Source organism: Spizellomyces punctatus (assembly GCF_000182565.1).
Source record: "Spizellomyces punctatus DAOM BR117 chromosome Unknown supercont1.8, whole genome shotgun sequence".
NCBI lineage: Eukaryota > Fungi > Chytridiomycota > Chytridiomycetes > Spizellomycetales > Spizellomycetaceae > Spizellomyces > Spizellomyces punctatus.
Genome location: NW_015971544.1, coordinates 512,310 through 539,065, shown reverse-complemented (window position 1 = coordinate 539,065; position 26,756 = coordinate 512,310). Strand labels below are relative to the sequence as shown.

The 26,756-nt window shown below is 47.5% G+C and overlaps 12 protein-coding genes across 13 annotated transcripts; 10 read left to right on the top strand and 2 right to left on the bottom strand.

The window, feature by feature from the left end:
- Positions 1 to 561: 561 nt before the first annotated feature.
- Positions 562 to 4,910, top strand: SPPG_05067 (1-phosphatidylinositol 4-kinase). Its single transcript, XM_016753302.1, has 10 exons — positions 562 to 1,108; positions 1,243 to 1,333; positions 1,406 to 2,353; positions 2,431 to 2,662; positions 2,722 to 3,372; positions 3,450 to 3,651; positions 3,724 to 3,871; positions 3,945 to 4,051; positions 4,105 to 4,681; positions 4,744 to 4,910. The coding sequence occupies exons 1-10, from the start codon at positions 651 to 653 to the stop codon at positions 4,765 to 4,767; spliced, it is 3,438 nt and encodes a 1,145-aa protein (XP_016607727.1). The 5' UTR covers positions 562 to 650; the 3' UTR covers positions 4,768 to 4,910.
- A 103-nt stretch (positions 4,911 to 5,013) lies between these two features.
- SPPG_05066 lies at positions 5,014 to 7,439 on the top strand. Of its 2 annotated transcripts, XM_016753300.1 has the most exons (9): positions 5,014 to 5,127; positions 5,191 to 5,551; positions 5,645 to 5,662; positions 5,775 to 5,845; positions 5,911 to 6,023; positions 6,113 to 6,467; positions 6,548 to 6,708; positions 6,777 to 6,916; positions 6,973 to 7,439. In XM_016753300.1, the coding sequence occupies exons 2-9, from the start codon at positions 5,468 to 5,470 to the stop codon at positions 7,366 to 7,368; spliced, it is 1,338 nt and encodes a 445-aa protein (XP_016607725.1). In that variant the 5' UTR covers positions 5,014 to 5,127; positions 5,191 to 5,467; the 3' UTR covers positions 7,369 to 7,439. The 2 variants fall into 2 exon arrangements, with proteins under 2 accessions (XP_016607725.1, XP_016607726.1); XM_016753301.1 differs by having other exon boundaries at positions 5,014 to 5,551.
- Positions 7,440 to 7,696: 257 nt separating this feature from the next.
- SPPG_05065 (uncharacterized protein) lies at positions 7,697 to 8,335 on the top strand (the record flags this gene model as incomplete). Its single annotated transcript, XM_016753299.1, has 4 exons — positions 7,697 to 7,836; positions 7,908 to 7,998; positions 8,068 to 8,110; positions 8,184 to 8,335. The coding sequence occupies 4 exons, from the start codon at positions 7,697 to 7,699 to the stop codon at positions 8,333 to 8,335; spliced, it is 426 nt and encodes a 141-aa protein (XP_016607724.1).
- A 25-nt stretch (positions 8,336 to 8,360) lies between these two features.
- SPPG_05064 (uncharacterized protein) lies at positions 8,361 to 10,678 on the top strand (the record flags this gene model as incomplete). Its single annotated transcript, XM_016753298.1, has 12 exons — positions 8,361 to 8,465; positions 8,525 to 8,731; positions 8,891 to 8,986; positions 9,047 to 9,178; positions 9,248 to 9,313; positions 9,382 to 9,489; positions 9,561 to 9,624; positions 9,693 to 9,881; positions 9,951 to 10,103; positions 10,171 to 10,334; positions 10,400 to 10,522; positions 10,586 to 10,678. 12 exons carry the CDS (start codon positions 8,361 to 8,363, stop codon positions 10,676 to 10,678), a joined length of 1,500 nt encoding a protein of 499 aa, XP_016607723.1.
- On the bottom strand, positions 10,623 to 12,396 carry SPPG_09248 (uncharacterized protein). Its single transcript, XM_016757405.1, has 5 exons — positions 12,040 to 12,396; positions 11,823 to 11,959; positions 11,704 to 11,758; positions 11,348 to 11,644; positions 10,623 to 11,289 (listed from the first exon to the last, which is right to left on the bottom strand). The coding sequence occupies exons 1-5, from the start codon at positions 12,391 to 12,393 to the stop codon at positions 10,738 to 10,740; spliced, it is 1,395 nt and encodes a 464-aa protein (XP_016607722.1). The 5' UTR covers positions 12,394 to 12,396; the 3' UTR covers positions 10,623 to 10,737.
- Positions 12,397 to 12,471: 75 nt separating this feature from the next.
- On the bottom strand, positions 12,472 to 13,601 carry SPPG_09247 (uncharacterized protein). The gene is made up of 3 exons (XM_016757404.1): positions 13,508 to 13,601; positions 13,347 to 13,444; positions 12,472 to 13,284 (listed from the first exon to the last, which is right to left on the bottom strand). The coding sequence occupies exons 1-3, from the start codon at positions 13,510 to 13,512 to the stop codon at positions 12,503 to 12,505; spliced, it is 885 nt and encodes a 294-aa protein (XP_016607721.1). The 5' UTR covers positions 13,513 to 13,601; the 3' UTR covers positions 12,472 to 12,502.
- Positions 13,602 to 13,722: 121 nt separating this feature from the next.
- SPPG_05062 (uncharacterized protein) lies at positions 13,723 to 15,203 on the top strand. The gene is made up of 4 exons (XM_016753297.1): positions 13,723 to 14,114; positions 14,197 to 14,348; positions 14,402 to 14,613; positions 14,672 to 15,203. Exons 1-4 carry the CDS (start codon positions 14,084 to 14,086, stop codon positions 15,138 to 15,140), a joined length of 864 nt encoding a protein of 287 aa, XP_016607720.1. The 5' UTR covers positions 13,723 to 14,083; the 3' UTR covers positions 15,141 to 15,203.
- A 222-nt stretch (positions 15,204 to 15,425) lies between these two features.
- On the top strand, positions 15,426 to 19,042 carry SPPG_05061 (uncharacterized protein). Its single transcript, XM_016753296.1, has 12 exons — positions 15,426 to 16,366; positions 16,437 to 16,616; positions 16,679 to 16,877; positions 16,944 to 17,198; positions 17,268 to 17,387; positions 17,448 to 17,513; positions 17,577 to 17,617; positions 17,691 to 17,746; positions 17,815 to 17,971; positions 18,033 to 18,551; positions 18,616 to 18,848; positions 18,911 to 19,042. The coding sequence occupies exons 1-12, from the start codon at positions 15,481 to 15,483 to the stop codon at positions 18,947 to 18,949; spliced, it is 2,751 nt and encodes a 916-aa protein (XP_016607719.1). The 5' UTR covers positions 15,426 to 15,480; the 3' UTR covers positions 18,950 to 19,042.
- A 170-nt stretch (positions 19,043 to 19,212) lies between these two features.
- SPPG_05060 (uncharacterized protein) lies at positions 19,213 to 20,579 on the top strand (the record flags this gene model as incomplete). The annotated part of the gene is made up of 2 exons (XM_016753295.1): positions 19,213 to 19,314; positions 19,401 to 20,579. 2 exons carry the CDS (start codon positions 19,213 to 19,215, stop codon positions 20,469 to 20,471), a joined length of 1,173 nt encoding a protein of 390 aa, XP_016607718.1. The 3' UTR covers positions 20,472 to 20,579.
- Positions 20,580 to 20,961: 382 nt separating this feature from the next.
- SPPG_09246 (uncharacterized protein) lies at positions 20,962 to 21,508 on the top strand (the record flags this gene model as incomplete). Its single annotated transcript, XM_016757403.1, has 2 exons — positions 20,962 to 21,018; positions 21,083 to 21,508. Exon 2 carries the CDS (start codon positions 21,089 to 21,091, stop codon positions 21,506 to 21,508), a length of 420 nt encoding a protein of 139 aa, XP_016607717.1. The 5' UTR covers positions 20,962 to 21,018; positions 21,083 to 21,088.
- A 1,069-nt stretch (positions 21,509 to 22,577) lies between these two features.
- SPPG_05059 (sterol 24-C-methyltransferase) lies at positions 22,578 to 24,691 on the top strand. The gene is made up of 7 exons (XM_016753294.1): positions 22,578 to 22,896; positions 22,958 to 23,236; positions 23,351 to 23,491; positions 23,555 to 23,688; positions 23,761 to 23,973; positions 24,037 to 24,248; positions 24,305 to 24,691. The coding sequence occupies exons 2-7, from the start codon at positions 22,978 to 22,980 to the stop codon at positions 24,525 to 24,527; spliced, it is 1,182 nt and encodes a 393-aa protein (XP_016607716.1). The 5' UTR covers positions 22,578 to 22,896; positions 22,958 to 22,977; the 3' UTR covers positions 24,528 to 24,691.
- A 122-nt stretch (positions 24,692 to 24,813) lies between these two features.
- Positions 24,814 to 26,756, top strand: SPPG_05058 (uncharacterized protein). The gene is made up of 4 exons (XM_016753293.1): positions 24,814 to 25,038; positions 25,168 to 25,365; positions 25,424 to 25,582; positions 25,640 to 26,756. The coding sequence occupies exons 1-4, from the start codon at positions 24,856 to 24,858 to the stop codon at positions 26,693 to 26,695; spliced, it is 1,596 nt and encodes a 531-aa protein (XP_016607715.1). The 5' UTR covers positions 24,814 to 24,855; the 3' UTR covers positions 26,696 to 26,756.

Here is a 26,756-nt window from a genome sequence, read left to right as displayed (position 1 = left end):
CGAAGACCTCGACCGCCCGACAGCAACCGTGATCAGAACCAGTGGCAACCAATCGGATCCGATAACAAAACCTACTATTATGCTGCCACATTAGTTGAGCTTGGTTGGTATGTATCGATGGCATTTCTTGCATTTCTTGTCATCAGGTCATCTTCTGACATGCAGTTTTAGTCTCCAAGCCTTGTCACTGAAAATCCTCCAGCTTGTGACGCTGCCCAGTCGATTCGCTCCTGGATGCAAGAGTCTGGCTTCAATGCCATCAAGAGTTCTGGATCAAGGCGACCGCGTGTGGTGGTGGGCAGTTATCCGGTTAAAACCAACCGTTACGTATTGCGTGTATAATTGCCTAGTAGTAGCTTAGTTAGTTAGCTTTTCCGAACCGGTTGTCGCCGGTTTATTCCCTGGTGTAGTAGCTAGTGCCAGTTTCTGTCACCTCTACACTATAAGATATATTCAACCCCATTGTGAGCTCAACTAGAGGCTACCCACCACGGTGCAGAGCTTTCTCCTATCCGTCAATGTAGAGCTACCCCTATTAACAGCGCTGTTGTTGTCATCACTGCAGTATTATTTACACAATACCTTCTGCCGAAAGTCCAGGTAGGGAGGCCTATGTGAACAATGCCACATTATCACGTGCACAAGGCAAGATGTGGACCGCTTCGCAAGTTACCCAACGCTGTGTTCAACCACCGGATTTCCTCCCTTCTGACGGGCGATGGGATACGTTAGAGGGCACAAGCGTAAGCATCAATAGGGGCTACCGAGCTTTCTTTTGCGCGCGTTGCCATTGCTCGTCAGTGAGCTCTCAACGTCACTGTATCAACGATCAGCGGGGTTTACAAACTGCGAGCAACGACACCTCGTCCTATTCTCGCCCTCCTTTGCACCTTGAAACTCACATCCACAGCATGTCTAACAGTAATAGTGGCAAGCAGCAGACAAGTAGCTTGCTATTACGGCTGTTTCAAAGCGAGTTCTTTAATTCCCGGTTGGCTCTCTTGTATATATCGAGATATCCAGAAAGCGTTGGAATACAACACTATATATGTGAACGGCTGGAGGAATTTGATGAGGAAGAGTTGGATTTTTATTTACCTCAGTTATGGTTGGTATTCTCCTATTTCCATCCCAAAAGTTGGGTTTACGTGTGGATCCAATCTGTCACTAGCTAGAGGATACGGACAGTATGTAACAAATGAACATATATGTGAATAATATTAATGCTACTTATCCCTTCAGTCATTTGCTAATCAGCCGTCGTACCGAGTCGGTCGCACTGGAAAACTTTTTATTAAAGCGATGTCGAAAATCCACCCATGCAGCTCTGTTGGTATGTAGTTATGTGGCAGAGCTATACGCGAATTTGTATGAAAGGCATCTCATCTCCCTTCCCGAATGATAGACGTTATGGTATTTACAATCGCACCTAAGTGACATGCGCGGGTCGCCAAACACAGAGTCATTTCGATTGTGCCAACGGCTATATTACAAGTGCCAGGCCATTGTGTTTGCGGACGCCCCCCTGACCCCAAAGTCCGATACCTCCTTCAAAGATATCTTTCAAACGAAGAGAATACGCGAGAACGTCAGGCCGGCGGTTATCGGCATTGGAGCTATTCTGGCGGCAGGAGTGTGCCCGCTAGTTGTCGAGACAGGGGCGAGTATGATTATTAGTCAGGGTCGAAGATGGAAAACGCTTGCATCAGATCCAGGAGAGGTAGTGGAAGAAAGCAATCATGGATCCAAGACATCTTTAGCCACCCGACGCTCAGAATCTGTGAAAGATGCAAGGGAGTACGAGCGAGGGCTAGCGGCGGCAATGGGAAGACGCCACTCTACAGACAGCGGATCGTCTAAGCACAGGGGACTACAGCTACTCGCACGGATCCCAACTGGATCTGCAACCCCGGATGAACTCTCTCGTGGAGGAGCATTTTCATTCAATCGATATGTTGCAAAAGCATCTGGAAATTTTACCCATTCAATGAGCCTTTCAACATCTGCATCCGCGGAGTGTCTGAATCGCCATTCAAGCACGTCACGGACTGATGAACCGTCATTGGAGAGTCTGAACGTTCTTTCCGATCAACGGCATCTCAAAACCAGCCATTACTTCCATTCCGAGCTGCAGTTCATGATGACATTGGTGGAAATATCCGATCGCTTGCGCACGGTACCAAAGGAAGCGAGACAAAGCACGCTTGTTGCAGAGTTGGCGCTTTTGAATCACAATCTACCAGCGAATGTGTGTATACCAATGTGGTGTAAAACGTTCGGGTCACATGCATTCCATCATCGTGTGGCACGAATTAGTCCATCTGATGCTGTGGTGTTGAATTCGGCTGACAGGGTGAGTCCAGTGGAGTATCTAGCTTGGGTTAGCTCCGCGTATGCTGGATTTTCCAATACTAAGGCTGCTGCTGGTAGGTACCGTTCCTGATTACGGTTGAAGTACTGGAAAATAACCCCCAGGCGAGCTGTGCGTCAACTACCAACCTGGACACAACAGAAACACAGGACCAAGATAACATGACCGCCACAAATGGCTGCCATGCAAGTGATGAAGGACAAGCCACAGCATCGCTGATTGAAGGTTCAGTGGAACTACCCAATGGTGAAGTCGAAAGAGAAAGCCAGCAAATAACTTCCAGCGATTCAGGTATGCAAAAGTGCGGGAGAAGGCTGTATAGTCCAAAACAAGGAACTCATATGGTACAGATTTGATAAATCCGCCAATAGACAGCAGTTCCGTTGATTATCATAGGGAAGTGATACATCGGCGAAAATCTGTTGCCTCTCTGTCCTCTAAAGCATCCGCCAGTCCTTATGAGCAAGAGACCTTTACGCAGCTGGATCTCGACGAAAAGGCCGACAACATAAAGCCGATTCCTTCCGCGGTTGAGGAATTCTCTGAACGAATGCGGACGGCTGCGGTTATGTTGGCACAGCTGTATCAGCAACAGCAGCGCGAGCTGATGTCGCAAAGTCTACCCTTGTCTTCTCCGCCATCGTTGCCTCAATCACCAGTGGTTGTTGGTGCCGGAGGACTTCCAGGACACGTGGGCTGGTTGAGCGCCGTCCCTCAAGGAAACACCGGCACACATCCTGGACCTGTGTCTCCATCCGTTACACCAAAAGACCGACGGAACTATCAAAAGCTAAAAGCAGACTTTGAGCAGATACGCAACAGACTGATCAAAGAAATGGTTACTCTGGAGGAAAAGCGAGTAGAGGCGTTGGCTGCCCAGTTGAAAGAGCGCCAAAAGGTTCCAATGATGGTGGAGGGGGCTACGGATGAGATTCTCCCTGAAGAAGAAGAAGCAACTCTACGTGCACAGTGTCAGGAGCGGGATAAGGATGATCCCAGTGGTAAGCAGTATATTAGCGGGCGGCCCGTAGTGTTTTTTAAGTCAACGTGTGGACGCGTGAACGTTATCTACTTGTAGCTGCGGTATTCCGAGAAACATGGGACGAAAAGGTTGAGCGAATACGCGCCTCCTCCCCTTATGGAAAGGATCCAAATTGGCGATTATTATCAGTAATCGTTAAATCGGGGGCCGATCTACGGCAGGAACAGTTGGCGCTACAGCTCATCAAAGAGATGCAAAGAATATGGCGGGAGGCGGGCGTGCCGGTCTGGGTGTGCTAGTAAGCATCATCATCGTGCCAACTCGATGCGACACTCATTTAACGGTGCGACAACGCTTGGGCTTTTCACAGCTTCCGAATTCTCATAACGTCTGAGCAATCGGGAATTGTGGAAACTATTCGAGACGCGATTTCTGTTCATTCTATTAAGAAGAATGGATATGCGCAACATTTGAATGAGAAAGGATTGGCGTTTACCTTGTATGACTACTTTGTAAAGGTCCGCTATCAAGTTACTACTTTGCTTGTCGAACACGCATGTACTGATTCTACTTGGCGAATTGCAATTGTAGGAGTTTGGAAATCCTGGCAGCACACGTTTTCTACAGGCGCAAGACAATTTCATGCGGAGTTTGGCAGCGTACTCTGTGATCTGCTATTTACTTCAAATTAAGGATCGGTGGGTACCACAATATAAATCCGCGCATCCCACGATACTGACAGTGTGTACAGGCACAACGGCAATATCCTCATCGACATTCAGGGGCATGTTATCCACATTGACTTTGGCTTCATGCTGTCGAATAGCCCTGGATCGCTGGGTTTCGAATTGGCACCTTTCAAGCTCCCTCAAGATTATGTAGATATTCTGGGGGGTGTTGGGAGCGATAAGTTTACCGAGTTCCGAGCGTTGATGAAGGAAGCATTTTTTGCGCTAAGGAAGAAGGCCGATGATATTGTCTCACTTGTAGAAATGATGGAGCATGGATCAAGCCTCCCATGTTTCACCGGCGCCTCTGCCAAACCCTCCAATGTTCCCGTTCCCCCAACCGCAACTACCTCGTCATTTTTAAGCTTTTTGGGATCTGAAGGCGACCTGTCACCGGATGCTGCTCGGGCCACATTGCCTCCCCCTATTGATACCAAAACGACATCGTTTACACCTATACCCGAAAAGTACCCAGTGGGAGCTGCGTTGAAGGATCGGTTCCACTTGTCTCTATCTGAGACGGAATTTGGTAATCTAGTGGACTCGTTAGTGGAGCGGAGTTGCAATAGTGCGTACACGAGGCTGTACGACTCTTTTCAGGTCAGGCAATGTACTGGATGCTTCAAACGGGTGTGGTGCTAACATGTTAATCGTTCTACTAGTATTATGCCAATGGAATTTTGTGATCTATCTCTTTATTTACTGGTAACATAATGCGCAGTAAACCTGCTGCAATTAAATAATCTTGTAACTTGAAATAAAAAAACAAGAAAACTGAGTGTGGGCATCCAGTTTCGAACCCACAGATCCAAATGATCCAAATATTTGTTACCAATCTCTTGGATTCGTTGTGTTGATTTTCTAAAGTTGTTTTGAACTCTGCGCTTTTTGTTGCCTTTTTGCCCGTTGGGAGGTTTGTTGGAGGGGGGCAAGTTGGAAGAAGGGTTATTAGGCTCAAAGGTTTTGAAAAAAAGGAACGCAACGGGACGCGTTTATAAAAGGAACTTTTTTTTTTTTCTTGGAGAATTGGTTTTCTTTTGTAAAGAGTAGGAGTAGGACTTTTCATCATCATCTCGCATTCATCTTGTTTTACATAAAGTACACAATAGAATCTCTGCTTCTGAACCCTAGCGAGTCACAAAGGACGCTGGCCCTGCGAGAACCACACACACCGCCTCCCCCGCACATAAAACCGTTCCCTCATTTAGCAACCGTTTTGAAAAATACATTCAAGGCGCAGTCCCCCAGCTTTTGTCGCAAGGAACATTTCGGAAACAAAGGAACGTGGGACGCTGGGTAAATCCAGATTCTAGCGTTTACCAAAAGGAGCGCAGTCTTGTCCATTCCCAACTACAAAGAATTCCCATCACACACATTGCTGGCTAAATGGCACCTTCGGCCACACCCAAGAGCAGAAAGGACAAGAGTTCCGGCCCCAGTGAGGAGAAATATAAACAGTTGAAGCGAAAGGTACATGTCCACAATGTAGTGCGCCAGTTCTCGTGTTTGAAAGGTTTGCTTATGGCGTGTGTTTTACCTTTATTTTTACCACTATCCTCGTAGCTAAAGGAGGTTTTGGAGGTGAGTATCCAGCGACCGAGAGGAAGCGTCGGGCCTCGATTAGCCTCAAAAGGTCCTGTATTGACGGTATCATGCCTGGTACTGAAACCTGCACCTTTTGGTCTTTTTTCAGGAACATGACCGAATGACCTCTCGCCTAAAGAAAGCCCGTACAAAGATTATGCAGCTCAAACGGGAAAAAGAGTATGTTATTAGCGGTGGTTTCCGTCGCATCTTGCCAAAATTCATGTTTTTACAATCATCTGTAGATTGCTGCTAGATCGTCTAGAGCGATATGAACGGCCAAGTTCGTCAGAAAGCGATACAGACCTCACCTCAAGCAGTAGTGAGTCGGAATCGGACGTTTCTTCAGTTCCCTCAGGTAAACCATCGTCAAGCAAGAGATCGGACAGATCTGCTACCAAAAATGCCATCTGGCCATACTCATACCGGACTCTTTCTTTGATATAGACGAGTCGCACCTCTCACCCCACGGACCCCAGAGGTCGACAGTCTTCAAATCACAGGCTGATTACCATGCAGTTTATCCACCACATATAAATATACAGCAACTACCATCATCCCGCGAGCCTACACCTAACAAGGCAGGAGCAAAGCGTGCCCGCAAGGAGCCTGCCGTAAAGCGACCTCCTGTGAAAGCAAAACTCCGCAAAATACAGCATATACCTGTGGATGACTCTGGAAAGCCAATTTTACCCCTCCAGGTCGGAATTCTGACCATATATAATTTGGGCGAGGTTGTCTATGATCGCAAGCAATTCCATAGCGAACGCTATATTTATCCCGTTGGTTATACTATTACACGGTATGGCCTTTTCTCACCTGCATCGTGATTTGCTGCAATCAAATCATTCATGAGTTCTCACTTCATGCTTTATATTGCAGACCATATGCAAGCATGATCGACGCAGAGAAAACAGTAACTTACACCTGCACTGTGACGGATGGTGTGGATGGACCACGCTTCCATGTCACACCTGAGGATGCTCCAGACAAAGGTGTAACTGCTGTAACGGCAACTGGCGCTTGGACATCTGTCATCCGAGGTACTGCACAGTGAATTTGTTCCTTTCAGCCGTCTTGATTCTGATATCTTTTTTGTCTGTACTACCAGTTGCCAATGCTGTGCGTAAACGGGAACACAGTAACAGCGCGTCAGGCCCAGACTACTTTGGGTTTTCACATCCTACGGTATCCAAACTTATCCAAGACCTCCCAAACGCGGACAAATGCGAAAATTATGTCTGGCAGCGGGTATGTATATTCTCATCCATATCTTCATCACGATGCTGACTTTTCAAACTTTCCAGTTTGAGGAAATTAAAGGCAGAGGAACTAAGCGAGTCAACCCCAAAGTGGAAAAGGCAGGGCTTGCACTGCCCTCTGCATCACCACTAGCGTCAGCCACACCCACGCAACACCTTCCAAATGGTCATCTCCTTCCTGCCCCTCACACCCATCACACTCACGCGTCATCACCAAAGGCTTCAGATATTCCAGATTGGTCCGAGAATGGATCTGCGGTGATTGACGATGAAAAATCGGCATTATTTTATCCCACAGACACGCTAGGGACAAGCAGTGTACTGAGCGATGACGGAGTTTCCGGGATAGGTGACATAGAGGATGATGACAAGGGCTCGGACGTACTCCCACCCAGTGTAGACGATGGAGAGATGGATTTGGATTCAGAAGTCGATGTGTAGGGATTAATTTAATGGCCCTCCTCCTTGTCACCTATAACGACGCATTTGCCAGCCACTATGTTCATATGCAGACTTTCGTTCACTTGAAGTGCAGGCTTCTGTGGTGGTGTTCCTTTCTGCTTGAAGTTCTTTAAGCCGCCCCGGGTATGCACCCGTTGCCGATTTTCCAGATGCTATATTTTCATGGCGTTCCAAACGTTCTGAGGGATATAGATAGTGCTAGGGTTAGGGTTAGGGTTTGCTGCCATGTCTGGTTGATGCTGCGCCACCTCGATCATCATGACTGAACGATCTACATTTGAGATCTTCTATCTTCTGTCCTATGAGTATGATAAATGACTTTGAACAGGCAGTGACCAAGCTACGCAAGCGGTTGACAGAACGGGAGACGCGAAGGCAACTGCAAAGATTAGACCAGAAAGACAATGTATCAAAGAACGGAGAGCAGGACAGCGATGTTGTGCCTTGGTTCGCGGACATTTTGCATTACGTTCTCTGTCTCCCAATTGTGGTGTGAACTGAATAGTGCACTATTATAGGAGTTGGGTGTTCACCCGGCTGCTGGTTCTCCTTGGCCAGTATCCGTCAGGATTAACCGAAGCAATTGTGAATGCAGAATTGGAAGTGCAGGTGAGGGGAAGCGCACCGTGTCGCAACTTCACATAAGTGTGCATCTTACGGTTTGTCTTTGGTTGCTAGTGGGATGAATGTAGCGCTGAAGTCAGAAGAGGAGTGTCGAAACGTGAGTTAATTGTGCACATTTGCATATTCGTCGCAGTGCCCCAACGAACAAAGCCTTCTGGCCGTTGCTCTAGGGTTTGAGACACTTGATGCCTTTGTAGATGGGAAAGCGGTGCCTCCGGAAGCAATGTTTGAAGTCGTGACATTGAAAGTGCAAGTGTTGCCAGGAACCAGAACTCATATCCTTTCCGTTGGGACTTTGCGCGTTCAGTCATGTCCAATCTAATTATCATTAACTATGATGTGCACACATGGTAACTCTATCTGATCCTGGATCTCGTCGGAGTATCGACATGTATCTCCACCAAAAGTTCTGCTTCTTGGCTGATGAATGCGCTGGAGACTTTCTCGAAAAGGTGTCCTAGCATTTCTAGTTTTGCGCTAAGCGAAGGAATTCACCAACCTTGCTCCTTAGCATCGTCAGGTCCGCATTACAGGCACACGCTCTGTAACTACTCCTGTTGGTGGTACGCGACTTTTGCCAACCGAGCACATGGTGTTTCTGTTGTCGGAATCCGATGATCAGGACAAAAAGTTTCTAAGCGACAGATTTGATGAAAGCTTGTCCCACGTTGCTGCGGCCGATGTGGAGGAAGAAAGGAGCTTTGCTTTTCTAGTCAAGGTACCTGGTATGGTATTGCGTAAATGGATCCAAAATCGTCGACGCAACTGTTTTGGCCTTTGACTCAAGCTAACGAGGACGTACGTTCCCCTGTTCAATCCGCTGGCAGGTTCATCAAATAGGAACAGTTCACGCTGCCCGATCTCACGGTCGTCTCAGAGGCTTCATGTGTACGTGAATGACACTTCCGTGGAAGAGAACGCATGTCTGGTCTTGTGGGATGAGCAAATTGGGTTGGCATCCCTTTTCCGAAAGGTGAGTCGTGAAACGCAGTCGTTGTTTATTTTCATGGCAATAAATCGCGAGTACGCTCAGGGCGATTGGTTAGCGATATGGCGGCCTTACGTGACGGTTGAGCGGCAAGCCGGGAGGGATGATAAGCGTTCGATAACGCTCGAATATGGGTCCCAAACCGTGATATTTGTAATTCCTATGGACCCTACGAAGGTACAGCCGGTAGCCTCATGCCGTAATGTATTCGGAGACAAGTGACCTCTGTTTTCTCCTGCCCAGTAGGAAATGGAACTAATGTGTAGCATGGCGAGTCAGCCAAGTCAACATGCTGTTCCACGAGATGCACAGGTATGCATATTATGTGTCAGTTTGAAAGATTATGCCGTATTTGAGCAGTCAACATTGTCGGATCGCAGGGCATTTTGGATTTCAAATGGTATCCCAACCGGTTACTTATCACGGAGCTTGCCCCTAAGATGATAAACATTACCATCTTTGGCAAAGTCTTGGAAGTGATAGCCAATGTGAGTGCTGCGGATGCGTATGCGAGAAAGCGACGGCAGTGATGAGGTTACAAATATGTCGTCCATATCAGATGCCCTTTGAAAACGAGGGAATCAAAGTAAGTCGGTATGGAATCCGGCTAACAGATGAGTCCGGTGAGCATTGTGCTGAAATCTGCATGTGACGTCGCAATTTATAACCATGGTCCTTTGTCTCCGAATAGGGTACTGTGATATCACCTTATGGGATGATATTGGGCAAGCCGCCACGTCAAATGCATTTGTTGGGGACTGGCTGCTCCTTGAAGGGCTCGCGACAACGGAACGTGTTGCAAGAGGGCAACCGGGGAAGTTAGTGAAGAAGCGTTTTGACGTCTTTGGAAAGGTGGAGTTGGGTACAAAAGCGTGGAATGGTGAGGATGACCTGTCAACACTCGGTCATGCGCGGAAATTTGTATTCATGCACCAGGCAAACGCTTTAGTTAGCTCATCAACTGGCTTTCTGTGCTCCCCGTTTCTTCGCAACATCATGCGAGTATCAGCGGCCCTGGCGGAAAAGCGGCATAATTTCTACTGTCGCGCGGTTATCTCCACCTGGGCGGAAGGAAAATGTGGCCGGACCACGATTTCAATCCGTGCGTAGACATTTTGGAGGCATACCCTGTCGTACCTCGTTTCAGCGATGCTAACTTGATTCTGAAGACCCGCGGTGCAACCGTCCCGTAGAAACCACTGATGAGGCAGTACTTTACTGCCCGTTCTGCGCTCAGTTTATTGAAGAGTGCAAAGTCACGTATACCCTCCGCTTCGTGTTGGACGATGCAACAGGATGTTGTGAGGTTGATGTCGGATTGGGTGTTGCTGAGGTAGGAATGTGGAACACTAGCACCGTGAAAACAGCCATGCAAAGTCTTAAGTTTTCGGATTATAGGATATTCTGGCAGTCACACCCTCAGAGTTTGTGCGGCTCGCTTTGGATGAGCAACGTGAGGTCCTAGATGCGATTATAGGGAAAGAAATAGAAGGAAGCATTGTTCGAGTCTATGATCATAAGGTGAGCCATTGTCGTACCTGTTCATAATCCTGCTAAAATTGCTCCGCTGACCACTATGGACAGGATCAGACCATTTCTTTTCGATTGACAGCTGCATGTGTATCCGGATCCAGTGTTCAAAGTACCAAAACTCTTATTCAGAATCTAGCTGGATGATAAATTGTATATACAAATTTGTGGAAGATGACAAAATGATAACACAGGACGAGCACTATTCATCCTGCCACAGACATACACGGAATTGCGCTGTTCAGCTTATTCAAAGCATATTCCATGGACTCCACCTCCGCTTCTGCCAGTCGCACAAAACCTTCATTCCCGCATACTTGCACCTTCCCATCGACTCCTACAACAATGATGACATACTCGCCAGGTTTTCCACCACCATTCCCCAAACCTCTAATCTCGACAGCACCAACAGATCCTCCAACAGCATATCGTCCAATACATGTCCAACTTCCAATTTCCCAAGCCCGGACCATGCCCCTATCATCACCGCTGACCATAATTCCATTCTCTGGAGCGAATTGAACGCAAGTTATTTGTGAGTCATGTGGTAAAACTGCTGTACGTCGCAGCCCTGTGCGTAGGGAGTATACGCGGAGCCCAAAGTCAGATCCACCCATTGCAAGGTGCGTGGGTGTTATATGTGTTGCTGTTGGCCGGGTGGATCGACTGGTGGGAAGAATCTGAATGGGTGTCCCTGTTTGGATATTGTACACATGAAGTGCGTCCTTGGTCCGCGATATAGCGTGGGTTGATGTAAACTTGAAAACAGTAAATGTTAACATATGAGGTTTTTCAAAGGATCTTTTGCATGCTCACCTGTACATCAAGTATCATGGTATCTGCATCTGATCCATTTCTTGCCATGCTCCCACTTGGTCGTCGAAATTGCGGCCACATGACTTTCTCCAAAGATCCACCTTCTCCTCTTGGCGCCAATGTCCAGCTGCGTAGCACGCCTGATTTATCGCCTGCAACGAGGCGGCGAGAGTTGAAGCGGAGAGCTGTTACGGCCGACATCCCCGTACAAGACAGTACTGTCAGTGGACGAAGGGATTCAAGATCGTAAATTTTAATGGTGCCGTCTGACTGACGAGAGGTCAACGTTGTGTAGTTCTGAGCACGCAAGTAATAAGTCATTGTATGAAGTATTAATAAAACAACGCTTTTCTTACCTCCCATCCGGTAGCAATGATACCGCGATGGACCTGGAGGCAATTGATCGCTCCCCTAAGTCGAGTCCGATTAGAATAAAGCATCAAAGTATGGCTGGTCAATAAGAGGCAGGACATACCGATACAAAACAGATATTCCAGCAGCTGGCTCTGCAACTGTCGCAGTTGTACATGGTCCATCCGATCCGCCACGGAGATGGGCTTTCAAGACTGTACCACGGATGCTTCCGCTGACTACCATCTTGTTATGGTAAAGCTGAGAGCAACAGAGTCATGAAGCATCAGGCACAGATATGGCATTGTATTCCATTGGTTATTCACATATAGAATACACACCTGTGCTTCTCCCGCTCGTACTCTTCTTCGCAATTCTCCGATTCTTATCCGTCCAGTGGTAATCTCTCTATCTCGATGCATCCTTCGTACGTACAACTTCCTCCACCCTTGTCCATCCTCTGGCAGGAAGTGATCCAAATCCCGCCAACGGGCCCTGCAAACACTGCGCCATATATGCTCACATTCAGAAATGAGTGTGTGGAGAGTTTTACAGGTCGCTGAAAGATTCGCAAGGGCTTCAAGCTCTAGAAATGCAAAGATAGGTATCTGAAGCTCTAGAGGTAAAGAGACGAGAGAGCAGCCCAAAGTCGGCAGTGGAGTTGGTGGAAGGGATTTCATTTTGCAGCAGGACATGCAAGGTTCAGGTAGAGATAACAATCTGGCCAGGCAACTTGTTCAAGTCATCAGCCTTGCTTAGCAAGCATACTGTGCCACACCTGCGCAAGCGATGTTTTGAATCTATTCAACACCTTGCTTCTCGAATTTCCTTTGCGAGGACCCGCACAAAGTGAGAGACTTGGGAGCTTGCCAATGTCCTTCCATCGCGGTGATCCCATTCTACCATTCCAGACTTGTCGACAGCAGCTCGTGCAATCATTCTTTTAACAACTCCCTCATAGACGCCCTTGAAAACATCGGCCAGGCCACCTTTGACACCCCATAATTTCTGTCTAGATGCTTCAACCTGTGCTTCTATCCGTGTTAGGGTCTTCTTGCTTTTGTCATATTTATCTTTCACGGATGCGTGGGCTTTCGCTTTCTCCGTGGTGTCCACGACGGTACTTGACAGAGTCTCCTGAGCCTCCTGGTGAGCTTTCATTCGGGATATTGCAAATGCGTCAAAATCTGAGGTAAAAACTGGAATGTCGAGGTTGGCTGACCGAAGGGACCGTTGTTCATTGTAATGCGGGGAGTGATTAGTCATTTTTAATGTGGGAAATGTAGAGTCCGACTGGGTATCTTCGTCATCGTCCAGTGTGTCGCTTTCGTCATCGTCACTGTTTCCATTGTCGCTATCCATCTCATCATCGCCTGGCAGAAAATCTCCATCCCCCTCTTCCTCGGAATCGCTAAATTGACCACACAGATCAAACGCGGTACCATTGGTGAACCGCTCACTGGGTGATGACTTTAGCCTCTTCTTAGGATATGCGTGAATTTCCAATGATGATGCACGCCGCTTTCTCCGCTTTTTGGTGCTTATTGGTGATGGGAGATACTTGGTAGTATCATCACTTTGTAGATCTGTCAATGATGCAGAAAGTGTGGGCAAAAGATTTAAAGATGTCTGCAAATATTTGTCTAACCTTCACTGGAGGACATATCTTGCAATGCGTTCTCAGGAGGCGAAAAGTCGTCGTCATCCGTTGTGGAGTCATACGAGTCGTCCAACAGCTGCACCAAACTATTCGAAAAACATTAGCACAAGTAGGATAGATTCCGCAGCCAGGTATTCTCGGCGCCGTACCTCATGGTGGCGAATCGTTAAAAGGTAGCCTAACAACAAAAAGGCGGAGAGCAAGCAGAAAGTTTCTTTTACCGGTGAGTTTGGAGGACTAGGAAGTTTGGTCGGAGTTGTCGTTTGCTCACAAACCTTGTCGATCACGCGCTTGAATTAGTGCGGTTGCAGTGCATGAGTAAGCAAGTTGTCCAACATCCCGCCGTTTGCAAAGGTTGGAACACTCTGCCGGGTGTCAATGGGGTACTGTTACATACAAAAGGAGTACGCAGTGTGCAGGTAACTAACTAAGTAGGTGAAAGGAAGGCATCTCTCCCAGCTGTAGGCTGGTTGTCTTAAACTCGCCAAAACCCAAACAATCATACAACATAGTAACACCTGGCATGTGTGCACAGGTGACGGAAAGGGGACATGCTTTTGAGTTTAGCTTATGCCTTGTGGAAACACACAACAACTTTGCTTCCCGCCAACCTTGGTTTCTTGGCAAACCTGTTCTTTTAAAAAGCTGTAGTTCTGCATACATTTCCTTGTCGAAAAAATAAAGCTAGCCTCATTTTCTCTGTGAATTTATACTTCCGCAACATCATGATTGAAGTCGACGTTTTCTGGTCTTTCGGTGAGCTACTACCTTCTTTCACTGCCGCTTTACTCTTCGTTGAAAGGTTTACGGATTATATCCTACACCCCTGCTCCAACAGCATTTGGCGCGTCGTTTGCAGCCTGTGCTGCCTCCACGCTTTCCGTCTCTCCTTCCCCGTTTGTGAACCGTCCATTCGTTTTGACGCTGCTTTTCCTTTCACTCCTGTTTGTTCCGTCTGGTACCTATTTGCTTGACAGGTTTCCTGGATGGGTAAGAGATTGTTGACGTTCACTTTGGCGGCCCTCTAACCCAGACAACCCAAGGAATCAATGTTCATATTCACGTCCGGAAGGGATGCCATTCCACCCCTCCTGACAACAACGTTTACTCTCACTAATTCCGCCTTGGGAATTCTCGGCTTTTACGTTACTTACAATCACATTCGCGCGCACCGAGACAATCTAGCTCGTGATCCTTCCTACCACAAATACTGGATTCACGCTTACTCGTGCTTCACAGCGATTTTGGGTATGGGGTCAGTATACCAAAGTGTCATATCAAAAAGTATTTTTATGTTGACCAACCTGTTTCAGATACTATCGGTTCACATACCCCGGTACATATAGGGATTGGAAAGCTGGCATCACTTTCCAGATGACGCAATTCGTCTTCTCCCCAGTATTCAACACACTACTTGCCATGGGTACCATCTTTGTGCCTGTGATTTACTATCTCATGTACACCTTGGCGTCGGAAACCTTTCAGGAGTTGTCGAAGCGGCACGCAGCAGGCAACGTATCTATCTCTGCTGGCCAAATTAAGAAAAACGTTCTTTCATACATTTTAAGAACGGCCGTTGTTGACTTTATCGCCATTAGCTGTGCATGGGGACTTGCGATGAATACTCATTACGTTGATGATATATCTTACTTTGAGCATGGATGGGCTGGAAAATATGCACCTTTGGTGGGGTTCGCAGTGGGGCACACGGTTGTATTTGGACTAGTTCTAGTTCCTATTGTATCGATTCGCACGGGCCGAGACTTAAAAAAGAGTCAATAGCGGAAGTAACAATCAGAAAGCGCATATTTTAGACCGTACTACTTTGTAATAAATAACAATGCGATATCGGAATTGACTCAGCTATGGACGGAAGCGGGCCCAGGTGTGTAACCGATTTATAGTTATGCTGGACCATAAATTCAATAGACGGTAACGCACACATGCCGACCCAGACATTCTAAGATATCCTTAAAAAACCCTTCCGGCTCCATGACATAAGGTGCTAGACCCAAGTGCTATTTTTATCTCAATGGTCAATCATATATGTACTGCCTACAAAACCGTCCGATTACTTTCGTGGTGAACTCTACCCGAGAAGTGTTGGCTGCATCTGGCTATCATGTCCCATGACGGTGTGATAGAAGAAATTGGATTGTTTCCGGAAGAGGGAAGGTTGGAGGATTTGGAGAGGGACCCGAGATATTCGAATCCAACGCTCCAAATTCCTCATAATTCAGCCTCTGACACCCACCTCAGTCCTCTAGAAATGACCACGGAAGAGGATCTTGAATCCGGCAGTCTTGCTGTATCCCGCATCGGCCGATCCACTGCAGGTCTTGATGTTCCTTTGCCATCAAGTAGAGAATCCAATCTTGATTTGACTCATGCTCGGCCACGCTCCCACCGGAGAAAATCCAGCGGACCAGCCTCTATACCACCGTCTCCATCTTCTCATCGGACGTCATCTCTTATGCTTGCAAGCAATTCAATAACTGCATCAAAGCAATCTGTGCGATGGTCGCAGGATCTGGAAGGCGGACATCGGCCTGTGGAAAGCAAACAAGACAACACGCCAGACACGGAAAGTTTGAAGAAGGCCTCTGATGAAACAGATACTCGGCCAATGCCTCAACCCACGGTCCTATTGACCCAGCCTTCCAATTTGGAAATCGATATGAAAGCGTCTCAAAAGAATAACATATCATTGCTTGTGCCCGCACCCGAAATCATCAAAACGGCTTTGATGTCCCCTTTACCAGATTTTAAACCCATCTCATCAGCTTCAACTAGTCCTAATCCGGTCAATGCGCAGGGTGCCGATCCTTTCCACAACCCGTTCAATGATGGCGCAACTCTAACGCAACGGAAGAAAAGATCCGGAACACCATTGGCTCAGGGTGGAAGACGAATGTCGCTGGGTGCCGCGCTTTGTATTCCACCACCGCCTCGAATAGATCACAACATGAGCGCGAGAAAAGTGTTAAAGCTCAGTTTGGGTGCACTTGGTACGTTCCACATATTTCTTGTAAGCACAACGTGCCCAAAGCAATCGATTGACTGTCGCTGGCGTGCCAGGTATCATATACGGCGACATTGCTGTCAGCCCGCTCTTTGTCCTTAAGACCATTTTTTCGGGGGAGGACCATTCCGCAAGTACGGAGCACGGCGATGAGCACGTCCTCGGGGCTCTGTCGTTCTTGATCTGGATTGTCACTCTAGTGTGCTGTGTGAAGTACATTTGGTTGATACTGAAAGGTATAACCCAAAAACCTCGAATCCGGTTGCATGTATTGAAATTGGTGCATATTCGTTTACAGCGGACAAAAACGGGGAGGGGGGCACTTGGGCGTTAATTTCGTTGTTGCCCACGGAAGGCGATGATTCGGTTTTGGCGAAATATCGGAAATATATCTATGTACTTGGATTACTTGCTGCCAGTTTCATTGTCGCTGATGCCGTAATAGCACCGGCAATAACCGTACTGGCCGCTTTTGAAGGAGTCAAAGAGTACGCTAGGTAAGTGTGAACAACTCAAACGTCCAGCAAGAGGATCAAGTTGGTAACATTTCCTTCTTTTCATAGTTCATTTAGCGCTTGGGGGGGAGTTGGCTGCACATGTGCCATCCTCACACTTGTTTTCTATGTGCAACGGTTTGGAACTTCCTCTACCCAGAAGTTTTACGGACCTATATTTGTCGTGTGGTTCCTCACAATAGCGATGATCGGACTCTACAACATTTCTCAATATCCCAAAGTTTTTGCAGCTATCAGTCCGCATTATCTTGGACTGTATATCCAAGATGAACCGTTGACAGGCTTTTTCTTGCTGAGTCATGTGTAAGTAGGTGGTTTGCCAAGTTGGAATCCTCATATGATTGCAATGGTGCTGACTGTATTGTAATCTAGCGTATTAGCCATGGCTGGAGTAGAGGCTCTGTATGCGGATCTGGGACACTTTTCGGCTCTTCCCATCCGGCTGTCATTTTTAGGTGTCGTCTATCCTTCCATCATGTTGAGTTACATAGGGTATGACGCTCCTTTTGCCTGTACAATTTGCATCTGCTTGACCTAGATGATGTGATTTAGCCAAGCGGCATATGTTATCCTACATCCGGAAGCAGCTCGGGACCCCTTTTTCCATTCGGTTCCAAGGTACGCTTCCTCATTGATTCGGGTGTGCCGACATTACAGTTTACATGTTCCCTTGAATCCTAGCGCTGTCAAATGGCCTGTTCTAGTCATTGCAACGATGGCAGGCAAGTCACATACCCGTAAACCGTCCGAGACTGTGAGAAATCTTCAACTAACTGGGTCCACTCATTTTCTCAGCCATCTTGGCTGCCCAAGGAGCGATCACCGGTTGCGTTACCTTGATTGATCAATCCGTATGTAAAGTTGGAACGTCGCTGTCTCGTACGATTGACTTACACTGCCTCCTGGACATTGCCAAAAGATATCGTTTAACGCGTTCCCAAACATCAAAACCAAGCATCCTAGCATCGACAATGGCAGCGAAGTTTACATTCCATTTGTCAATTTTCTTCTTTGGATAGGATCCATCTCTTTAACTTTGGCATTCCAAAGCTCAGAAGGGCTGGCGAATATTGCTGGTAGGTAGTTGAATTGTTTTCGGAAGGATCATTGCACCTTATGTCGCTCTTCTACGGGTAGGTATCTGTATTAGTGGATCAATGACAGTAACCTCCTTCCTGTACGGACTTGTCATGTTGTACGGGTGGAATCTTCCCCGGTGGAAAGTAGCTCTATACGCTATTGTGTTTTGGAGTATAGATCTCCTCCTTTTCGCTTCCTCTATGCGTAAAGTTACCTCTATGGGCTGGGTATCGCTTCTAATTGCCATGTTCATCTTTCTATTGATGTACACCTGGTACGTAACCACGCGCGAAGTCAACGACTGGCTCCATGATCGGCTGCTTGCTATGAGCGAGCTGAGACAGCATGTGAAGGCCATCACTAGAACCCACGGCACCGTTGTGTTTGTCAGCAACACGGACGAGGATGTCCCCAACGTCCTTAATATTTGCGCCAGAAGACTCAACAGTCTACCGATGAATATCGTCTGCATGACTGCAGTCAGTCAACCAGCTCCGTTTGTTGCAGACGAGGAAAAGACGGTCTTCCGAACCATTGATGCCATGGCGGGGATTTATAGACTGGTCATTTCTTACGGTAATTTAAATCGATGTGTCGAGGTGCAATAGTGAGACCGTTATTGATGATCCACTTCTCGTAGGGTACGCTGAACGATCTATCAATGTGGTCAGTGCAATGGAGCGTGCCAAAAAGCGGGGTCTTCGAATGGCAAAAGACGATAAAGTTGTGTTTATCGTCGGTAGGGAACTCATTCAATCCGGAGAAAAAGCACGATGGCTGGATCGCATTCGGCGAGCATTATATGATACCTTGTCGAGAAACACCCAGGGAAAGATTGACTACTATAATTTGCCTCATGATGCTACATTGGAGGTTGGTTATCATCGGGCGCATGCTTTTATATCCTGTCGCTCATTCTTCTCTTTACCCGCAAGATGGCCAGCTATATTGTCCTTGATCCTAAAGACTTGTGATGTAATTACATGAAAAAGAAGTCACTACTTAGTAAATATAGTTAGTTTTGTTGTGTAGTAAACTGTGAATAACCGAACAGCAAACGGTACCCCCAACTACACCCGTGTCTCGACATATTCACCATTTTCAGGGTTCTCATCCAACTTTCTCAAGTATAGAGCGAATGATAATAGGGGTGATTACAAAGGGATCGGCTGTAACGATATGTACACAGAGCTTCCATCAGCTTGTGAAGAACACGCAAGAAGGACGTATTCACGCCATGCCGTTTCTCTCCCCAGTATCAATATTTCGCGCCCATATTCCGCTTCCTGTAGGGCCAGTAGTCGTTCGTGCTCCAGGGAATGGTGGTGTCGCGATGAAGGTCCGTCAACATCGGACGCCGTGAATACACGAGACAGCCAATTATCTTGTACTCGAAGGGGGAGTATTCCTGCAGATAGGGATCAGACTGAAATTGCCATTCCCAGTCAATCGCAGGGACTACTCGGTCAAGGCGAGAACGCAAGATGGCACGGAAAACGAACCGACCCGCAAGCGATTAGTGTGATTCGCAGCAATGGAGACTTGTCAGAAACAACGAGATTGAGAAGACGCCGTTTGCTCCCTCCCAGAGCTCATGAGGTCGCACCTGTAGGAAGGGACCGCAAGCTTAACAGAGACCATCATGATGACAGGGGAGACATCCGAAGAGAACAGGCAGGATTAAGACGCCTTGACGGCGAGCGTTTGCCGCTCATACACCAATCGAATGATACACTAGATGAAGATGGCACCGCAGCAGCCGCAGAAATACCTGGTTGGGACAACCGACAATCCTCTGATTCCGCACAATCGCGGGATACAGAGTCAAGTCATTACCGGAGGACGGATATGTACAGATCGATATCAAATGATCACGCTTCCGGCGACCAGGAGAGTTCCTTGGGATCAATGTATGTGGTGGTCCGGCCATGGGGATCGCGGATCCGTCGTCATCCGGAGATTGTTCTGAGTGAGATGCAGGATGTGAATACCGATACAGCATCTAGTTTACGAGCGAACCCAAGAGGTGACTTGAAAACCGTTCGCACGCAGGCTGAGCCTGTTGACGGGAGGTTGTGCGCATCCTTTCTAGTTCCGAGTCTCCCACCACTATCATCAGCGTCCTCGTTTCCAGTTTACGCCGCGCCTTTCAAGGCTGCACATCCTTTCGGCTATGCCACGATGCCAGGTTCAGACGATCCTTTCCTCACTATGGTATTAGACCCATCTCAAAGAAGGTTGGCAAGTATCGCAACAAGTTTCTTAGGGACTGGAGCCGGGAAATATACCTCCTTTATTCCGTATCCACTTCTGCGTTTAGCAGCGATTACTGACAGCCAGCAGTCGTTAGACGTCGTGCCTTCTAGATTAGGCTCAGATGAATCTGACGTTCATTATAGATCTCTTTCAGATACTTTGAGAAGTGTAGAAACGATGCGGCTAGTGCTTGAGAGCATGCGACCGTTATTGGGTCTGCGGCCGTCAAGTGAAACGTGAAAAAGTGTAAACCGCCTGTTTACACTAGTTCAAGTCAACTATACTGATCTAGGTAGTCGTTTACATAGTTATAGTTTGTATGTAGACCACATGGAAAATAAACGCCAGCTTCTGTTCGTCACTGATCTGAGGTAGGGGCATATACTTAAGACACCAAACAAGGTTGTGCGAAGGGCCGAAGGGCCGCTGGGCAAGAGTGCTGGTATGATGGCAGACAAAATCACCCTGAGAACGGAAGAAACGCTCCACGCATTTGCTACGCTCAAGCATAAATGATTCAAGTCCTGTAGTGTCGTCAACTTTTACGGCGGCCTTAGAATGACACTATTCATGTTCGATAAGAACCATTCTGGCTAGGAACGAAATATTCATGTTTTCCATATTTTGCTGCACGATATGTGCAAAGTCGACACAATAACCAAAATGGCTGCTAATGTTATAAGATGCCTGGACAGTCAGCGGAGTTGATCGGCTTTACGTCAGCCACAGGTTGCCGACTTGTTCATGATCAACTAGATTTACCGTACAAACAACCTTTGGTGTAAAGGTAATGCCTATATTGCCTAATACATGTTACTTTATTTTTTATTTTCTTACCCTACCAATGACAGAAAGCAATGCCAGATCTGGCCACCAAGGAAGGGCCATGTATGTCAAATCTTCCAGCGGAAGTTATCGCACTGATAATACGTTCGATAAACGACATAGCAAGTGCTGATCGATTAAGGATTGCGTTTGCAAATGTGCTTCCTGAGACATCAAGTACAATAAGTCACGAAATTGCGGTGTTTGAAGCACAGAATACGTTCCGAGAGCTTGCGATGCATCCTCACGAATGTTCATCTACGTATATCACAAGAATAGACCGTCGTACCATATGTTTACCACATGGTATTCGGTTGTGCTATCTGGATCGGTTGGGCTACCTACTAGCAGGTCGCAGTAAATCGCAATGCGAGATTCTCAAATATATACACTCCTGGAAACTGATCACCCAAGCACTTGAAGAAGGGCAAAAGGTGGGCTGGACTTGGTAGGATGGTGGTTTTCTCCTAAAGCTTATGGATATGGGCATATAGCAAAGTAAACCTTCTTGTCCGGATTGCAATACAGTTTTGAAACTTCATGCTGGATTTCTAAGTCGATAGAACCCAACCCAATTGTCCTAAATCTTAAAAAACTGTGTCAGGTGCCTACCGCTGGTTGCGGTAAGGCTTTCATAGGTAGCACTGCAGTCTTTCCGCTGCATCACAATTTTGTAGTTTTCGACCCTAACCCTAATCATGAGTGAGGTTTGGGACTGATTAGCCTTCTGCTTGGCTCGTCTCTGAACGCAACGTATCTAAGGCATACGCCAGTAGGCTAAGTGACCATTTTTCAGATGAAGTTGGTGCTCCTTCCGGTCGAAAACGCTGCTTGGGCTTGATGACGAGTTCCACCGCTGTGTTGCGCAGGACGATCGTGCCATGTGACACGAACCGAACGTTCAGTGAGCCGAGAAGCTTGCGGGGGATTGAATGCGAGGGGTTCTTATGAGCATGCAGTTATTGCTTGGAGACATGTTCAAATTCTGCAATGGATTACCGCCCGGAATCCCAGGAAGCGGTTTGTTCAAACGCTCAACAATTCTTTGATTACAGCAATTTACCTGTTGTATCGTTTGTCGGTGCGTTGATCGCTTTGAAATCACGTCACCAATGTCGTTCTTGACCTTTCTTGATACCCTTTGATGGGCAGACTTCCAATGTCCATACATAGCGAAGGACATCATGGTACCTTTATCTATGCAAAGCTTGGGGTTACCAGTTAAAAAGTCAATTACAATTGACGTCTCCAATGCACTCGCCAAAGCATTTCATCGTACATTCGTAGATTCAGGGCCATAGCTACAAACGGCTAAATTCTTCCGAGGGAGCTGTGCAAAAAACGCTGTCGACCACTCTCGGGTTCTTGGCCGTTGTCCGAATGGCGGTGACTAACGAGCTGTTGTTGGGCAGAGGAGGCCAAGGGGCGAGTGGTCCGATAGAGCGATGGGCTGACGCGTGCTATGGCACGACGCGGCCATTGCACGCTGCTTGTAATTCTAGCACTTTGGGGTAAAAGAGTGTGCAGGGGAAAGGCACTCAGGGTGAGCGTGGAACCATGAGCATTTTTAATAAGGCAGTTGCGAGAATGGTATCCAACCAACCAGGAGCCTCCTGCAGGGGATTGGTGTGGACTGCCCTTCTAATCAAACGTACGATAATAACGATGGTTTCAGCTACGTAGTATATAGAGGTTGATTACTGTTGCTTTGCAGCTCGTTCAATCATCCTCCCTTCCTTTCTTCTGCTTTTTAGCAGGCAGTACTGACTTTTGCTGCCCACTTGTTTATCTATCTGCCCTACAACGTTTGACGATAGTCGACGAACATTGTCATCTATTGGTAATCCATGTGCTGTCTGCAATTGGACTATCAGGAACAATTCCTGACTTTTGGTTTACAGCTTTTTAGACCATCACAACCATGACCCGAACCGCTACCACCAACGGGACCCTCCCAACTCCTGTCCAAGATCCCGAGCTCGGCTCTTTCCTTCTTCGCCTTCGCAAGAAGAACACCGACACCAGCTCGCACAAGCTTACCGTAGACTCATATTATCAGTACTGGGACTCTGATCGCAAGTCCCTTGAAAACACTGAAAACTCGGTTGCGGAGCGGCGGTCGAACTCGGATAAACTTACAAATCACTTTTACGATTTGGTGACGGACTTTTACGAATATGGTGAGTAGACTCAGTCTCTCCATATAGTTGCTCACTTGGTGCGCATCTGGTGCCATCATAGCGCCATGCGACGCTTACTCAACATTCTCTAATATGCTCGCGAACTGTTTGTAGGTTGGGGAACGTCCTTCCACTTTGCCCGTATGTTCCGTGAGTCGAGTTTCAAACAATGCATCTCTCAGCATGAGCACTACCTCGCGTTGAAACTGGGTCTGAAGCCCGGAATGGAGTGTGTGGATGTCGGCTGTGGTGTTGGTGAGTGTTTGGCTCGCACTAAATTACATTGCAACCCTTTCTTCTAACGTCAGAATTTCTTAGGTGGTCCTTTGCGAGAGATTGCAAAGTTCAGCGGCGCATATGTAACTGGTCTCAACAACAATGCGTATCAAGTCGAGCGTTGCAGGCATTTGGCAAAGGAGGCTGGCCTATCTAGCCTCTGCAAAGCCGTAAAGGTAACCTAGAAATTGATTAACTCATAGCTACTACTAGCGCATGCATTTTTAACACAAATGATGGTTTCCTAGGGAGATTTCCAAAACATGCCCTTCCCATCAAACTCTCTTGATGCTGCATATGCTATTGAAGCCTGCTGCCACGCATCTCGCCTTGAGAACGTGTACGGCGAGGTCTTCCGTGTGCTTAAGCCTGGTGGCATGTTTGCCTGCTACGAATGGCTAACAACCGACCGCTATGATGAAACCAACCCAGCACAGAAAAAGATTATCCACGATGTAGAGGTATGCAAGAGCGGTGCATCAAAGTGATTTTCATCATCTTATACCGTTCTGCCGATTATACAGGAGGGTAACTCAATTTCCAAGCTGTACACTGTCCCCCAATGCCTAACGGTATTGAAGACCTTGGGCTTTGAGATCATAGAGTACTGCGATTTGGCCTCTTCTGAGGCACCTCTCCAAGAGGCACAAGATCCCTGGTACCTTCCCCTACAAGGAAGCTACTCTTTGAACCTGGAACAGCTGCACCGCTGGAGAATGACTCCACTTGGTCGATGGTAAGCATCCTCTAAACTCGAATGTTTTGGCTTCTCTAATATTACTTTTCCCACAGGATGACTGACAAAATGGTGCTGACTCTGGAGACCCTTCGCATGGCACCCTCGGGAACGCGCAAGGTGTCTTCCCTGCTCAACCTTGCTGCGGATGCTCTCGTCAAGGCTGGTCAGCAGGAGATATTTACTCCCATGTTTTTCTTTCTCGTTCGGAAGCCAGAAACCCCTGTAGCCGCACCGGCTGCAGCAGCCTTCTCTCGCGCTGACACTGTCGGACATTAAACCCTCGGGCCTGACTGATGATCGGCCAGGATGACTGGATAGTAGACTGTATTTGAAAGGAATGGAACGGTGATGATGAATCTTGTACTTTGAAGTGGTGGTGGTAAACGTAATAAATAGCAAGAAGAATGGAAATACATTATATAACTTTCTATTTACCTGAGCCTTTACTCGGTTGGCCATTCGAAGCACTTGGCTTGTTTTGACAGGTTCCAGTGCATTTGAATCATAATGAAACTCAGTGGTATAGGACGGTCTCGGCTGGTGTGCTCTCTTGGCATCTGCCCAAACATCCAGGCCACCATTTGCAAACATTGTACAAGCAAACATGGGCCATCGCGTCAGCTGGAAGGAGCTCCCAGCGAATTCGCCTGAACGGCAACAATTTGTTCGCAAAACGTTGACGACGGTCTTTTGTGCTCTCTTGATCGATATCCTAGCGTTTACCATCATACTACCCCTGTTTCCGCGGTTGTTGGAGCATTATGAGCAGGTGGACGGTGCGAACGAGGTATGTGAGATGGTTGTGCGCATTTGGGCATGACTGGCGAGAGTGCTGGTGAACGAGATGCCAGCAGCGTAGTCGTATCTTGTGTGTAGATCGATAAACTTGTCTCCTCATGGCTATTCAATGTTATAGTCTTCAACGTACTTTCGCATGCGTACGGTAATTCAGTCCTTCCGCGACATGCTGGGAGTCTCGGGATCGCGGCTTGATATCATTCTCTTTGGCGGTGCCCTTGGGTCTCTCTTCTCCTTCCTCCAATTTATCAGCAGTCCCATTATTGGGCGGTTGAGTGACAAATATGGACGACGAAGCGTCTTATTGCTAAGCATGGTCAGTAATCTGTCTTTTGTCGTGTGAATTAGAGGAGGGGCTAATGGGTAGTTTGCAGCTTGGAAATGGGGTATCGATGCTGCTATGGATTTTTTCTGGCTCATTTACTACGTTTGTATGGTCAAGAATAATTGGAGGGCTGACTGAAGGAAATGTGCAAATGTCGATCGCAATGATCTCGGATGTCACTACGCCTGAAACAAGATCTCGCGGATTGGTGGGTGAAGCCACGCCAACATCCCCTGAAGGACTTACATGAACTTTCTACTTGCAGGCTTTGGTTGGAATAGCGTTTTCCTTGGGGTTCACCGTTGGCCCCCCACTAGGCGCATACTTCACGTCCTTTGATCTGATAGAATTGATTCCCGCTCTGGAAGGTTTGCCGATCAACCGATACTCAAGCCCGGCTCTGTTCGCGTTCATCCTGATCGTAATTGAAACTATCTATTTGGGAGTTTCTCTACCGGAAACCATCAACTTCAGATCTTCAAGTGACAAACGATCCTCTGATGCCGCCGCAAGTCCCCGACGCTCGGCACGCTTGGCCAACAAAGCCAATCCTGCGGTGGCTAGTGCAGGAAAGGCAATGTCAAAGTCGGATCGGAAACTGTGGGCGCTCAGTCTCATTCATTTTCTTTTCCTGTTCTTCTTCTCTGGAATGGAGTTCACTCTGACCTTCCTGACCCATGATCGGTTTGGTTTCTCACACGGGCAACAGGGCCGGCTTTTAGCGTTTATTGGCGTGTTATCTGCCTTGGTGCAGGGTGGATATACGCGTCGTGTGGCTCATAAACGCGTTCATGAACGGACCCTCGTAGCTCAGGGCATTGCGGCTTGCGGGATCGGGCTAGCAGTACTAGGAGTTCAAGCGTATAGCTTAGGTTGGCTATATCTGGGCGCTGCATTTCTGGCCTTCACAAGCGGGACCGTTGTTACTGGATTGACGTCCCTTGTGAGCTATGAAACCGGAGCTGGGGAAAAGACAGTAGATGCGACCGCGGAAGACAACAGTGATCGAGGGCAAGTTCTCGGAAAGTTCCGTAGTGTCGGACAGCTGGGGCGATCTCTGGGACCAATCTTTGCGTGCACCAATTACTGGATATTGGGCAGTTCCGCAGCCTATAGTGGTGCAGCATTTGCAATGGGAGCGTTGGTTGTGCTGGTTATGACCTTTGCTCCCGGACCACCTAAAAAAATAGCTCCGGAAGTTCGAGTACAACAACGTGCCGGCGTTGATGACCTCATTTCACCGATATCGGTGACGGAAGGTGCAGCCATCCAAGGATCTACGACAACTAGAAGAGTTCGTGGCAAGTCTATGGAACACTAAAGCCGTTGGCAGGAATCAACTCACAGGCGGGTGAGGATCAAGGGGACGGCATTAAATAGAA